Source organism: Solanum stenotomum, chromosome 12 (assembly GCF_019186545.1).
Source record: "Solanum stenotomum isolate F172 chromosome 12, ASM1918654v1, whole genome shotgun sequence".
In the NCBI taxonomy this organism is placed as follows: Eukaryota; Viridiplantae; Streptophyta; class Magnoliopsida; order Solanales; family Solanaceae; genus Solanum; species Solanum stenotomum.
Genome location: NC_064293.1, coordinates 32,536,456 through 32,552,982, shown reverse-complemented (window position 1 = coordinate 32,552,982; position 16,527 = coordinate 32,536,456). Strand labels below are relative to the sequence as shown.

Below are 16,527 nucleotides of genomic sequence, written 5' to 3'. Positions count from 1 at the left end.
GTGGAGTGCAATTTGACCTGTATTTCTTTCGTCCTCTCAAAAGAAAAACAGAAAAAATTAAGTTTCTGAAAAGACACTGCAAACTCGTTCTTATTTATATTTATATATTTAAGATCCAGACGAGTACATGTTTATTTTGTAAACAAGTTCTTTAATTTTATGCATCCGTTTGTACTTACCTCTTTGTGCACATAGCTTGACCTCTGTTACGGTCGTATTAGAATGAATTTCTTTTAGCTCAATTCGAAGTACGGTATAAAGTAGTTAAATGTAGTGAAGGAGTCACGTGATTAGCACATTCTAGAACTAGTCTGTTAGGAAGGAAAGTTAATAACAACTAACTTTGGGAACAATCTCTTTGTATAAGTAGGAGTTAATTCTGAAAGTGTAAACAAATTTTGGATTCTAGCAGCTCAATAAACTCTTTTCTTCCTTTTCTTTATAAATTTCTTCAAAAGTCTTTGAGTTCTCGAATGAGCTGTTCAAGAACAATTCTCCTATTTGTTCTTTAGGCAAACTCTGTTTCTCTTTCAATTTCTTATCCGATATTAAGGGATCAAATTAGTGGTATCAGAGTCAGGTTATCTCGAAAAGCCACCTTGAGGGCCTTCAAAGCTTGTTTGACTAAGGCTCAAGGTAGAATGAAGTCCCAACAAAGCTTGTTTGACTAAGGCTCATAGTCAAATGAAGTCCCAAGCTAACAAGGGAAGGACATACAAAACTTACAATGTTGGTGATTAGATTTATGTAAAACTCCAGCTTTACAGACAACTTTCCCTTAAATCTTAGACAAATAGACTTTTCAGGAGCTCTCCACTAAATTCTTTGGCCCTTTCCAGATTGTGGCTACTGCAAAGTGGATTACACATCGGCATTGCCGGCAGATTCCAAGATTCACCTCACCTTTCATATTTCCCAGCTAAAGAAGAAGATTGACTCTCATCCTACTTCAGTCATTCTATCTATTGTGCACTCCTCTTCAGACCATATTCTTCTAGTTCATGAGATCATCTTAGATTGAAGAATTGATAAAAAAAATGGCATGACTGTTTCTCAACGGCTTAACAAGTGGAGCAATGCTAGATAGTACTTAGGAAGATGTCATACTTTTTTGCAGTAGTTTCCTTAATTTCATCCTTGAGGACAAGGATGGTTAGATGGGGAGTATTTTTACGGCCATATTAGAATGAATTTCTTTTAGTGTATAAAATAGTTAAATGTGGTGAAAGAGTTACATCATTAGCACATTCTATAGAACTAGTTTGTTAGGAAGAAAAGTTAGTTACACCTAACTTTGGGATAGTAAAATTTAATCATCAAAGTGTAATTTTTTAAAATTCTAGTGGATCAATGAACTCTCTTCTTCCTTCTCTTTCTGAATTTCTTTAGAACTCTTTGAGTTCTCGAGTGAGCTGTTCAAGAATAATTCTCTTATTTGTTCTTTAGTTTCTGAGGCCATGTTAGATAGAAGAATGGTAGGATTGTCTCGTAATGTCTTATCAAGCAGTTCAATGGTCTGGAGGAAGATTGTACTTGGGACGATTATCATATTTTTTTTCTAAGTTTCCTCAATTTCATTATGGAGTACAAAGATGGTTTGATAGGGGAATATGGTTAGAATAAATTTGTTTTAGCTCAATTCAAAGTACCGTATAAAGTAGTTATATGTAGTGAATGAGTCATGTGATTAGCAAATTCTAAAACTAGTATGTTAGTCTGTAAAGAAGGAAAGTTGGTTGAGTTAATGACCATCTCTTTGTATAAGTAGGAGTTAATCTTGGAAATGTAAACAAATTTTGGATTATAGCAAATCAATAAACTCTTTTCTTTATTTTCTTTCTAAATTTCTTCAGAATTTGTTGAGTTTTCTGAGTTTTTTAGTGAGTCTTTCAAGAACAATTCTCCTATTTATTCTTTAGTTTAACTCTGTTTTTCTTCCAATTTCTTGTCTGATATTAAGGAATTGCATCAATGGTATCAGATCCAGGTTGTCTCGAGAAGCCACCTTGAGGGCCTTCAAACCTTGTTTTGCTAAGTGTCATGGACTTAGACTTCAACTAATGCTCCGTGCGACACTTGACAACTTACTCACGACTCTTTCACGATCTTGTAAGCTCAAGTAAGCATTTTCAAACTTAGACTTCTAAACGAATGAAAGACAAAAAAAGAGCTTATAAGAAGATTTTTGTATTGCTTGGAGAATGCTTTACACTTGTTTGGTTGGTTTGCAAATGAGAGCCCCTCTATTTATACTACACATCTAGGGGATAAAGTGAAAATAAAAATTACTATACAAGTCCTTGTATATTTACAATTTGGTCTCTCTTCTATAATTCACTACAGGCCTAGAGAATTCTAAAGTCTTTCAAAAACTCTTCCAGGATATACTAAAGTCTTCCACAAACCTCTCAAGACTCTAGATTCTTCCCCCTTATATTATGCCTAATTTGGACGATTAAGTGGCGGGTCATGACATAAGACTCATAATCGAATGAAGTTCTAAGCTGATAAGGGAAGGACGAACAAAACTTACAATGTTGGTTATTGAATTTATGTGGAACTCCAGCCTTACATACAACTTTTCATTAAATCTCACACTTTTCAGGAGCTCTTCGCAAAATTTTTTAGCCCTTTACAAATTATGGATATGTGGGCAAAGTGGCTTACACCTTGGCATTGCCAACAAATTCCGAGGTTCACCCCACATTTCATATTTCCCGAAGAAGATTGACTTTCATCCTACTTCAGTCATTCTACCTATTGGGCACTCTTCTTCCGGCCATGTTCTTTTGGTTCCTGATGCCATCTTCAATAAAAGAATGGTTTAGAAGAATGACATGCTTGTTTCTTAATGGCTTATTAAGTGGTTCAATGCTCTAGAGAAAGATAATATCTGGGAAGATCATCATACTTTTTGCCAACAATTTCATCATTGAGGACAAAGATGGTTTGATGGGGAGTATTGTTACGACCCTATTAAAATGAATTTCTTTTAGCTCAATTTGAAGTACTGCATACAGTAATTAAATGTAGTTCTTCAGAACTCTTTGAGTGTGAGTTGTTCAAGAACAATTCTCCTATTTGTTCTTTAGGCAAACTCTATTTTTCTTCCAATTTCTTGTCCAATATTAAGGGATCACTTCAACCTCCACTTTTTTCTATGCCTTTCCTTACTTACAAAGTGTAGCTAGTCAAACAATACAAGAAAAATGAAAAAGACCCTTTTTCACGCACATATAAACCATCTTTAGTGAAGTCCCTCTTTTCCAATAACTTTCCCTACAACATTTATTTTGTAAAAGGATGGAGTAGGCACACTCACTACTCTTATGAGGTGTAGAGGAAGAAAAAAATAGTAGTTAAATGAAAGCTAAAAGGCATTAGCGAAGAACTAATAGAGATATGGCATAGATTGAAAAAAAGGAAAGCAGTAGCTAAGGAAGGGGTTGGGATTCTCCTCACCATAGTATACCAACTGAGAAAAAAGAATTAGTGCTTTTCGCATTTCAATCAAACTAAAATGATAGCCGATCAGATCGATTAGAATGCCCTTATTCACATTCTCAAGTTAGAAATCTAAATTCATATCAAGTCAGATAAAACGAGACTTTCGATAATCTGTAAATAACTCTTTATCTATTTTAGAAAATTATTTCTATTCTAAGTAGCACCCAAGAAAGCACACACGTAACAGATCTTAACCAAAGACAGATCTCCATAAATTTTCAAAATTGCATCCATAGTTGCCTACTCATTGATAGTGAAAAGGTAAAACATAATCACCTAAATATGTTTACAAATCCAAGAGCGACTCATTTGAGCCTGTCAATGCGAATTTGTTATGTCAGTGCACAAAGCAAGCATGCGATGACGGTGTAGATTTTTAGTCTACCTATTATTGTTATGTTGGGCTAATTATGTTAGGCAAGAGTACCCCCTATCAATATTGTTTGACCTGTGGATAGGCTATAAATAGGTTGTTTGTTATTGTTATAAGGTTGCTCGCCTTTATACATAGCCTGGTATACTCATGTTAGAGCTATATTACCAGGTACAAATTTAAATAAATTCAGTAGCTTTTGCTTAATTATGTATTTGTATTACAAAATCAATTAGATATGTAAAAATATTAAAATACAAATTCAGTAACTAAAATGAGCAATATATGCATTTAGTGACAAATTCAGACCCATAAATTTCAAATTCTACTTCACCGCATCGGCCTATGCTATAGCTTATAATGATCAATGATATTAATCCTACCACAATATAGTTCCTATTATTTAGAGCTAGAGGCTTTGTCAAAAGCAAGCACAATAAGATCATTTTTATTCGGAGATAAGATTTTTTCATAATTTACTTACGAGCTCATGCAGTACTCACGGGCATAGGCACATGTATGTTAGGGTGTCCAATTGAACACCCTTCGTTGGAAAAAATATTGCATATACAAGTAAATTGATACAAGAAGTGATTAAATAACATATTTTGGACACCCTTGACATAATAAGTTGTTATAGCCTAGTGGTTTAAGATGTTTTAAATGTGTGTTTTGATATCTTTAATGAGTCAGTGCTCGCGTGTTCAAATCTCACTTGCAACAATTTTTTTCCCTTTTTAAAAAGAGCTTTTGTTGATTAATTTTTGGACCCTCTTCGTAAAATGCTAGTGCTCCGTGTTCAAATCTCACTTGCAACAATTTTTTCCCCTTTTTAAAAAGAGCTTTTGTTGTTTAATTTTTGGACCCTCTTCATCAATTTTTTCCCTTCTTAAAAAGAACTTTTTGTTGCTTAATTTTTGAGAGTCCGAAACCAAAAGGGCAACAAATTTTTTTGAAAATTCCAAAAGGGCAACTCAATTAATTATGAAACCAAAAGGGCAACCATTTTTAATGCCGTGTAAATCAGGTTTTCTAAAACGAGGCTCAAACCGATGAGCCTTGTAAGGCTCAACTGCCAATGAGCCTTGCAGGCTGTTATTTAAAAAAAAAACATTCTCGTTTTATTTTCTTGTTTGTTAAAAGTCTAATAATAATAATAATAATATATAGTTGTTGATATGATGCATAAATATAGTTTAGACCTTATTGCTAGCCATTACTTTGTGGCTTTTCAAACGAACTAAACCAATAGTTTAGACCTTATTTACTACTTAGTTGATATTTTGATTTCTTCAACTTTTTTAATGTGAAATATAATTTGGTTTATTCACTTGCAAAATGATAAAATTCAGCCTTCTTTAGTCATACTTTATTTTGGTGGAAATACCCTATTGATGAATATGTTGAAAACATGAGAAAAATTATACTTCATATCAAGGTAAAAAAAAACAATATACTCTTTATTATTATTATAATAATAATAATAATAATAATTATTATTATTATTATATTATTATTATTATATTATTATTATATTATTATTATTATTACTATTATTATATATATATTTTTTTGAAATAGCTATTATATTATTATTATTACTATTACTATTATTATTATTATATTATTATATTAATTGCCAAACACTCTAATAAGTCAAAAACTGACTTTTAAGTCAGTTTGACCAGCTTAAAAGCCCATCCAAACAGGCTCTTAGACTTTTAACAAACAAGAAAATAAAACGAGAATGTTTTTTTTTTTAAATAACAGCCTGCAAGGCTCATTGATAGCTGAGCCTTACAAGGCTCATCGGAATTTGAGCTTCGTTTTAGAAAACCTGATTTAGAGCCCGTTTGGATTGACTTAAAAAAAGTAACTTTTAAAAAGTAACTTTTTAAAGTGCTGAAACTTATTTTTAAAATAAGTAGTTATGTGTTTGGATAAAAGTGCTTCAGTTGAAAAAAAAGTTGTTGATGTGTTTGGCAAATAAGTGCTGGTAAACACTTTTTTTAATCAAAATGTCTGAAATACCCTTTAAGCTGTTAACATGATAAAAAGTTGATTAATTTAAGGTTTTTATACTTAAAAAAAAAATTAAAACAAAATTAATTTATGTTTTACATCCATAAGTAATACTCCCTCCGTTTCAAAAAGATTGGTCTGGTTTGACTTGGCACAAAGTTTAAGAAATTAAAGAAGACTTTTGAATCTTGTGGTCCTAAATTAAAGTTATGTCAAATGTACAAAATTGCCCTTAATCTTGTGGTCTTAAACATGCCACGTGGAAAGCAAAAAGTAAAATGTTACAAAAAAAGGAAAGAGGTCATTTTTTTGAAACTGACTAAAAAGGAAAAGAGGTCATTCTTTGTGAAACGGAGGGAGTAATATTTTTCTATCATTCACATATTTCTCTACCACCTTATAAGAGGAATATAAATTCATATTTCAGAAATAATAATAAAATAATAATAATAATAATAATAATAGCAATAGTAATAATAATAAAATAATAAAAACAATAATAATAAAATAATAATAGTAATAGTAATAGTAATAATAATAATAATAATAATAATAATAATAATAATAATAATAATAATAATAATAATAATAATTCAATATGGGCAATTTGGAAATTGTATAAAAGAATTAAGGGCAAAAATGTAATATACTTGGTTAACATAAAAGGGCTTTTAAGTTAAAAGAAAAAAAAGCTTCCCTCCCCTAGCTTTTAGCTTTTGGCTTAAAATAAGTCATTTTTGACTTAAAATAAGTCACTTTGATAATTGCCAAACACTCTAATAAGTCAAAAACTGGCTTAAAAAACCAGTTTGACCAGCTTAAAAGCCCACCAAACAGGCTCTTACACGGCGTTAAAAATTATTGCCCTTTTGATTTCATAATTAATTGAGTTGCCCTTTTGGAATTTTCAAAAAATTTGTTCCCCTTTTAATTTCAAACTCTAATTTTTGGATCCTCTTCCTAAAATTCCTGGCTCCGCCACTGACAATACTCACCCTCTATCTTCAAATGAGCATATACACTCCACTTATTGTCCAACAAACGAGCATAAGAGTGAGCGAGTGAAACCTTTAATTTAGTGGCTTTCCTCACCCTATTATCTTTCATTTATTCCGCAAGTACTGCTTCTCCGGCAATGCTTAATTTCACCTGAACAATCTCAAATTCATAAAGTACTCAAGTCCCAAGAAACCCTTTTCTACTTATTATGCTTTCATTCTAAATCATTTATTAAATTTAAAAGTATCTTAATAAGGATAAATTCGTCAACTTTTGATTTTTATATTTATGATAAATGATAAATATAGTAATAGAATCACTTACAAAAATAATAAAAATAAGGGAGATGAATATAATATCGTAAATAAATAAAAGAGGTAGAGTTATAGATCCAAAATCTGATCAAATATATATTTCATGTTTAACCACAATTTACAACTTATAGAAAATTTATCTTAGTGGTTACAAATTAAATTGAGCATATGTTTGAATAATTAACCATGATTAAGTAAAACATGCATGAATGAACTCATATATTTTATATATACATATTGTAAAATATCAAGTGCGAATAACCATGCATACACTGGCTTCAAGAATTGCAAAGTTCTATAGTCAATAAATAACGCAACAAATGCGTCGTGATGTTACTAGGTGTTTAAATAATTCAACGAATTAGTTTGACTTACAATACACTACATGTACTCGCAAGGATTGACTAAGTTGATTGGGTGAGTGATTTCCTATATGGGATAACCTGAGATCCGTGAAGGTGCATAGCTTCTTTGAATGTTCCGCGGATTGACTACTACATCTAGGGATGGGACTGATCCCGAAAGAGAGGTCTTTCTTTATGGTTATGAAATCGCTTTGATTGAAAAGCAAGTCGATGATGCCATAAGTCAAACAGGCGGGTGAGGCGAGAGTCCTTCACTGCACTCACTGAAGAGAGGGTAAACTCATTATTCTTTTATTTGTTCATAGGAAAGATTTCAAAGAAATGTCTTGATGTGATTCTAAGGACAAACAATTTTTTTATTTTGGAATGCTATTATATATTGTAATCATCTGTATTCTGACAATTTGATGATATGTTGTTTGAGTAATTTAAGATATTATTATCATTGTTTCAAATAAATATAACTAGATTGAGAAAATAAATATAATGTATCCAACATATATAAAGTGAACAGATACAACAGATGCAAATTAAAGTGAACATATACAACTCCAAATAATAGCTTTAAATCATAATTAGCTAAACTATCGTTATATTTGATAATTTAGGCCTTAAACTACCATTATTTCTAAAATTTTCACTTTTACTACAGGCATAAAAGTTGTCCTTATTTCATAAGTAATTTACTTGCAATATTTTAAAAACGTTTGACTAGTCTTATTAATACTCGTCCCAAATGTGACTTAGTCTAAGCAATGCCCAAAGACTTATGTTGCTTTCTTTCCTGGTCATTGCTGACAAAGTAAAAATAGATTATTGGGTAAAATTTAATCAAATGACGTTTTATTGTTTTGATGGTCCAGGTTAAATGTGTATGGAGGGTGTTTATTTGAATCCAGATTAAATGTGTATGAAGGGTGTTTATCATCCGAATAACCCTCTCATGTTGACCGTTATGCTTTATATTATTGAATAAGTTTTTTAATAAATATGTAAAAATATGACATACAGAAAAAGACCTAAAGATGAAGTGAGTAATGTCTTTTGAAGATGCGGCATAAGAGAAATTGGACCATTTGCCTAGCCTCCAACTGTTAGCTTCTCTTTTTTAATCATTTTGTATTTAGAACATACGTGTTTTAATTTACTAATTCATAGAGTCTATTTCAATGCCCACTTCCATTTATGATGGATCCATTAATTGACAATAACAGATCGACTCTTAATCAAAAGATAAAGGGAATAGAGGACTTTTAGTTTCTCTCCTCTTTTGAAAATAGTTACCTCAATTATGGAGTATCACTATAACAAATAAAAAAAATTTGTGCCAATAAATTCTTATGATATATAACTAAACAATAGTATCAAATTACGTAATCAATTCATATTGTTATAAAATAATAAATTCATCATTATTCACTTTTATTACATTAAAAATTAAGTAGAAAAATGTATATATTGTATCATGATCAAATTAACGTAATCTTAGGCTAAGAAAAAGTGGAAGTAAATTAATTTAATTAGTAGGACCCAAGTGCCACATGATTGGTCTCCTTTTGTTGTCTTCCTACACCAAAGACTGAGCAGATGCGTGTCTTTGCTAAGCTGCATGTTTTCTCCATGTTGTAAGAAACTCTACCGACACTTGACAAGTTAGAATTAGTTGAATTACTGATTCGATCGAACTTAATAATTTTAGTTTAAATTATATATTTATATTAAATATATAATAGTATAAATTCATCACTCAAATGTTATTAATAATGAATATATATCGTTATTTTAGAATTTGAAATTCATAAAATTTAAATCCCGATAAATATTTTGCCCTATCGGGATACTTCCTCCTTTTATAGTAATTTTCCTTTCCCACCTGATCTTTTCCTTTACATTTCATGCGTATGATATGAAACCACGTCAGGGTAATTATTCCTTTTTCTTTTTTCAGATTATTAATTTCATTTTTATGATCATAAGTGTATAAATCTTTTAGATATTTTAATTTTTTTTACACTGCGTATATAGAAAAGAAAAGTTCGCGTTATTTGAACAAAAAGAAGAGAGTTTACAAGTTAATTAATAAAGGTGCTCATCAGATTAACTCATGTTGATAGAAACTAAAGCTAAAAAGGGTAAATTCTTACTCCCTCCGTCCCATTTTATATGTCACCTTTTTACTTTGCATTTGTATTAATGTTTTCTTAAGTCAACTTTATTAATAAATGACAAGATTAATTAACTATTCTATCAAGAGTATAATAGGCAAAATATGGTAATTTATGCATAAATTTTATAAAATTACAAGTATTGTGGTCCAACTATTTATAGAAAGGGATGACATATAAAATGGGACGGAGGGAGTATAAGATTAGGGTATTAGTTACGTTGATTTAGCGTATTAAGAAAAAATATGTCTTTAATCACACTTATCCATCTATTAATAACTCTTCTAATATTACTAATATCATAATTTACTATGTATTAATTATACACTTTTTATAACTAGTACATGTACTGATTATACATAGGTTGAAAGTACTACCAAATAAAAGATAAAATAGTATCACCACTAATACATACATTATTTTCTCTAATATATCCTGCAAAATAATCCCTTAATAAGTAGTGCACAGTAAAAGTTCGAAGTGTATACTCCAATAATATACAAGAAACAGCCGTTACCTTAGACATGAAAACAAAATCTTACTGTACATGTTACACAACACAATTGAGGAGGATCTCCTTATGAACTAGTACACAGATCTCTACTCTCTCTTGTGCTTCAACTTCTACAAATACAAGTATACCAATTAAAAAATTATCGATATATATAAGTTAAATTTAATGTAGGTAGCAAAAAATAAAAATACCTTAAGATTCAAGAACATAAGGGGTTTGCAACAGATCATAAGGTGCCCAAAGGGCATCTAACGGGCAAGGCCGGCTTGCATCGAGCCGGACCCACGGTTTGCCTTTTCCGCTCCAATGCAGTAAACTAACCGGACCGGGGTGCAAATCCCGACAAAGTCCTCGAAAATTATCACCTCCAAGTCCATGTTGGTTCCATTTATGATCAACTGGAGCAATATTTCCAGCAAAAACAAGTAAAAAAGGTGGTAATGAACCTAATTCATAAATTCTCATTCTTTTTTGAAGCTCCATCCATTCTACAATCTTTGTAGTATAATCTCCATCTCTCCATCTTTCGAGATCAATTACCATAACTCCCGTATTGAAATAACAAGGCTTTCGATTCGCAAAAGTCAAGGAAAGAGAAGGGTTTGACCAGAAAGTAGGAGTGAAATAGGTTGTGAAATTTGCATTGCAATATTCTGGTGCTGCTAGAACTGCTTCTTCACCTAGCGGTGTTGCTGCTAGCTTCGTAATGTCATCTACAAGAACAAGATCTGAATCCAGGTACACAACCTATGTGCATAACAAATATATTAGGATATATAACTAATAAAGGTAGAAACGAATTTTGAATTTGAAGTTCATGAATTTCTACAACTACCTCTTATTGCTTTTCAAAATTCAATAAACGAACCTTTTGGATACATTGAGGAAGAAGATCAGGTAGATAATTGCGAGCATAATTTAGAGGACAATCCAAAGCAGCGCGAATCGAAGTAGATATCAATCCAGCCACAGGTGAATCTCGGAAGGGATAAATTGTGAAATGTAGATAAGGAAAAGAAGTAGCAAGTTTGAGATTCAAATAATCAATGTTAGCAGAAGACGACGACGAAGCGACAAAGTGAAAAATAACATTTTCAGGGCAAGATGAATGTTGAAGAACAGAAAGAATGGCAGCCATTGAACCTCGAAGATAAGCAGCATCAAGAGTCATGGCTACATTTACTGCATTTTGAAAGCAAATTTGTGTAATATTTGTGTCGGTGGAGGAGTTGTAGTAGTAGTCATGAAGAGAAGGACAAGTTGGGGAATTGTAGAATTTTGGGGCTTCTTTGAAATGAAAGTTTTTTGTGTTGATAGCGCCAATATTGTGTGCAGAAAAAGAGATGGTCCATAAAAGAGAAATTAGAAGGAGGGAGCTGGAGTTGAAACTTCCAAGTTTTGGCATTATGGAGGCAGCTAGCTATACATAAACACTGATGCCACATTAGTTTCCTTACATATAGGAGTATATATTATATCACAAGCTCACCCTATCAATTGGTGCTTCCCTACGCAAATTCGAATTTAGTCGTACTCTCAACACCAGATGAAAAATTAAAAAAATATCAGAAGCTCGCACTATAACAAAACATGGAATTAGTTACAAAATTTGTCAGTAATCCTCAACTAATTCGTTGTTAAAAAATCTTAGCTAATTGCATTAACATAGAATTTTTGCCAAAAATATATATATCACCAATCAATAGCTAAATGAAATTAACATATATTTTTTATTGTTTATCTACAAAATTATCCTTCGCTAAGTTCTTGTTTTTTAGTAGTGTCAATGTTTCTGCCTATCCCAAATTGGCTGTAATTATTTTATATAGATGACTTGGTTATGTATAATAGTTTTATATAGGGCTTAGGGCTACTTGAATGACTGATTCAAAAAGCTTTCGAAGGGAGTTATATATATATATAAACAATATTGTAAAAGATTATATATATAATGTAATTTTTTTAACTAAATGAGTCTGATAGAACCAATAGCTTTGCCCTTGGATGATGCTGAGAGCTTAAACTCAAGTAAATATAAGGACCGGAACAGTATAATAATGGTTTAATTAGTTATATACAGTGATATTGTTCAACTATTTTTATATTAGTAATGTATTTTAACCTGTGATAACTTATCAATTATGATTTTCTTTATCAAGCTATCATTTTAATAGGAGTAATGTTTAATTATTGTCCAAACTTACGTATAATTAGCTTATAAATAATGATCTAATCATGTGCATAAAACATAAAGTCAATAATGAGCTTAGTTGGTTGTAGGTTTTAGACAAAAAAATTTGGAAATACATGAGAAAGTAGAAGACTAATATTTGACTTGTAACAAGTTATTCCCTCTATCCGTTTTAACCATTGTTTTAGCAAAAATAAACAATTATTTTAGAAATTCAAGATTAAAGTTTGTAATTATTTTCAATTAAATCCTTAACATTAAAAAAATTAATTAAATTGTTCATTTCTCGAAAAAATATCTAATAAACAACCAATATGAGATGGAGTAGTAAAATTTGGGAGAAGAAAGCGCAAGTGTTTGTATCATGTGGCTGCCCTTTACATGTACTTGTCTTTAGAGATGAGCAAATACTCCTATCAATCTTGTTTTAGTTACCACATCCACGTCCACGGTAGCTGCCACAACATCAAAATCGAATTCAGAATATGAATAAAGTGTATAAATTTTGAATTTGAAACTTATGATTTTTTTTTTAACCCCAGAATAATCCGCAGCCCCTATAACTTCTGTCCTTCGGGTAGACACACTCCCCTTCCCTCTTTCTTTTCCCGCTTTGCTAATCTTCCCCTCTAACACGGGCAGGGCGGCGACGGGCGCGGGAGGAAGAAACCTAAGAGAAGATGCTCGTCTCTTAGGTGGTGAGCACTTTGTGCGCATGGGGTAAACCCTCACGGTGTAATAGCGTGCATAATTCTCATATTTATTAAGTAATATGAGTATATTTTTCATAAATGCAACAAATGTCAATTGTTTAAAGAAAAAGCTGCACGCTCAACGTTACGTAAAATTGAGATTTCATCAGACTTTATTAGTTATAGAGTTGTTATGGCAGGTGAATAAAAACACATCACTTCCACCATATAACTTCAATTTTTCACTGAATTAGTGATTATTTCTCAATGGGATCCACACAACCAAACATCTGGCTAAAAGGTCAATAGCAGATAATGATATTATTATTTTTCATCATATATAGAAAGATGACTAGAAAGTAGAAACTACTAGTCATGAAAAAAAGTAAGTCATTAATAAGGTCGGCCGTATTATCTCCTTTTCATACCATGTGACCAAACACTTTTAATTAAATGTTGCCCCCTATTAACGTTTCAACCATATGTAGAACTAGATTATTTTGATGTTAGATCGTGATAAAATGAAATTATATATTGCTATCCTTTTGTATACATTTTTTTATGACTATATCTAACCACATGTTTGTGTTCGGTAAAGATGAGTTTTGGGTCTAACTCAATTCCAAAAGTTAGCTCATGAGAAGAGAATTGTCTATAAGTTCATATAAGAAGATCGATTTCTAAGCTTTAATTTTTAGTGCTCTTTGATTTTATTATTTTCTTCTCACATTTTGGCATATGATATTCTCTGTATATGTATGTTCCTCCAAACTCATAAACTTCAAATTCTGACTTCATCTTTATTAACTAACGTACCGTATGAATTCGAACATCACATCTTAGAGGAATATTGAATCCAATTCTTAGGTAGTATGTTATATGAACAACGGAGTAAATGATAAATATTAATATATTCTAGCTAGCTAAGTGTAGGATTGTGGTCGATATCTTATCTAAATAGGATTGTAACCGTTAATTTTAATGTCCTACTACGTTTTATTTTTTCGCTTTTATTTGTATAGATAGGACTATTATATATGTTAATGACCATTTAAATCAAACATTTGAGGGAAAATATCACATTTTAATTGAAGAGATCGACTGATCAGAAGAAAGATGAAATTCTCAACCACGAAAGTCTATATTATGAACAGATATTAATTAATGTACGCACTTTGTTCCAGTAAGTTAGATCCATGTTAGTAGCTACTTATTCATAAAAAGGTATATTCACACGTGAAAATCAACAGTCCCTTCTGTTGAGTTGTTTAAACATATATAGGGCCAATTAATGATGATGAACAAATGATTGAAATTGCATGTGCCCTTCACATGTTTGTGCTTTAAGTTACAATTATAGCTTTTTAACAGATAGTGTGCTGGTCGTTTGGTTTGTGAGATAAAGTGGAATATTTCAAGATTAATTTGAAATAAAAGTTTTATTTTATTCGATTGAAGGTATAATTAATTCCATGATAAATGTATACCTCAAATTTGATGTTATTTGTTTCACTTGAGAGGTGTAATAAATTACCAAAAATTATAATTTCAAGACTATGATTTTGAAATAACTTTATCAGCAAATCAAGCGATTCCTAGTTGTTTGATTTTTCATACGCTTTGTGCAGCTCTCAATTAAAAGTAATTACGTTTTTTTTAGGCCAAACACATATGCAAACCCTTAAACTTGTCCCTAAATTTCATTTTGGCTCTCCAACTCAATCTTGTTCCATTTTAAACTTTCAACTTCAATTTTTATGTTCCATTTTGGCACTTCTTTCCAAAGAATCAACAAAGTGGGATGTGTGTATATCACATGCCATTATTGTGTTAAAAAATAATGGATGAACATCATTTTTTAAAAAAATATTTTTTTTAGTGTTTCTGTACATTATTGTGTGAAAAAATAATTGGTGAAAGTGTGTTGATTTTTAAAAAAAAACAATTAGTTAATTTAAATAACATCACATATTTTTTTTTCATAGCTAGTCTACTTGGACTAACTCAAATATCAGCTTTCTAATTTTTCATTCAACTAAATACGAGTAAAAAAAAACTCATGTTCATTGCTAATTAATAACACTACAAAAAATAATTGAAACTCGATAGACTTCGTTGGGTTGTCAACTTGTCATTGATTTTTTTAAGAAAGAAAATCGACGCACTTTCGTCGGTTATTTTTCACGCAAAAATATAGGAAAACTCTTAAAAAGAAATTGTTACTTCTTTTATAAAAAAACAATGATAATCCATCAGTTTTAATTTTTTACAATAATTAACAGATGATCGTCAATTTTTAAAATGCAAAATTGCAGTTGAATAACATATATAGAAATAAAGAAATCATAAAATTAGTATTTTGTGTTAAATAGTACATAAAAGAAATAGAATTGAAGGGTAATCTTTTATAATTTTTTAAAAAAATACTTTTTTTTTTTTTTGTCTTTCACTCTTTTAGAGAATGTGTGATGCACACTCTCTGCCACATCACTTAGAAGTGCCAAAATGGAACATAAAAAATGGAGTTGAAAGGTTAAAATGGAACAAGGTTGAGTTGGAGTGTCAAAATGAAATTTAGGGACAAGTTTAAGGGTTTGCATATGTGTTTTGGCCACCTTTTTTTTTATGACTTGTTAAGCATGAAAAAATTCGAATGACAAGATTTACTTTTCGATCCCAAATTTATTGCAAATAATACCTGCTACTATTGCCCTACCATCACTGAAGATATTAAGCATCTCTTTTTTGATGACCCAAGTTTGACAAGTTTATTTCATACTAAATACCCCACCTTCATACAATTATATAATGCATTGCAAGAACTGCCTATAATCCTTCGGAATCAGAGTCACGACAAGAGGGGTGGGTTGCTCCTATAAGTAAGCACTCTCTACCTCCCTCCAATCTTAAGATTGTTTGTTCGAGTTAACAAAGGTGAGAGCAATAAGAAAAACTAAAATTAGCGCCGTCCACATAACAGCTTCCTTCTAATATCATTTATTGTTGCATCATAAACTCTGGAATTCTGCTGGGGTCAATAGCAAAGTCATTGTGTTCAAGAACCAATTTGAACCCCCTATTATTTCACTCCCTTCCACTCAGATTGTTATATAATAAATAAAAGCATGAAATTTTCATTTTGTTAACACTACACGCTTTAAGTCCTAGAGACTCAACAATCATATTGGGGACAGCCCCCTATATAGCAAATTGACAACAAGTAATTAAGCAGAGAGTGCTTTTGTCTTTTTTCATCTTTCAAAGACAATTTGTCACTTGAATGACATTCAATCAACATGAATGTACAAGAGATGCACAAAAGAGAAGACGCAATATTTTTTGTCACACTAACCACCATTTTAACTAATTTTCTCAGCCAACATGG

The 16,527-nt window shown here is 31.1% G+C and overlaps 1 protein-coding gene across 1 annotated transcript; it reads right to left on the bottom strand.

The window, feature by feature from the left end:
* Window positions 1–10,226: 10,226 nt before the first annotated feature.
* On the bottom strand, window positions 10,227–11,664 carry LOC125848788 (probable galacturonosyltransferase-like 1). Its single transcript, XM_049528723.1, has 3 exons — window positions 11,128–11,664; window positions 10,451–11,006; window positions 10,227–10,369 (listed from the first exon to the last, which is right to left on the bottom strand). The coding sequence occupies exons 1-2, from the start codon at window positions 11,662–11,664 to the stop codon at window positions 10,452–10,454; spliced, it is 1,092 nt and encodes a 363-aa protein (XP_049384680.1). The 3' UTR covers window positions 10,227–10,369; window position 10,451.
* Between the last annotated feature and the right edge of the window lie 4,863 nt (window positions 11,665–16,527).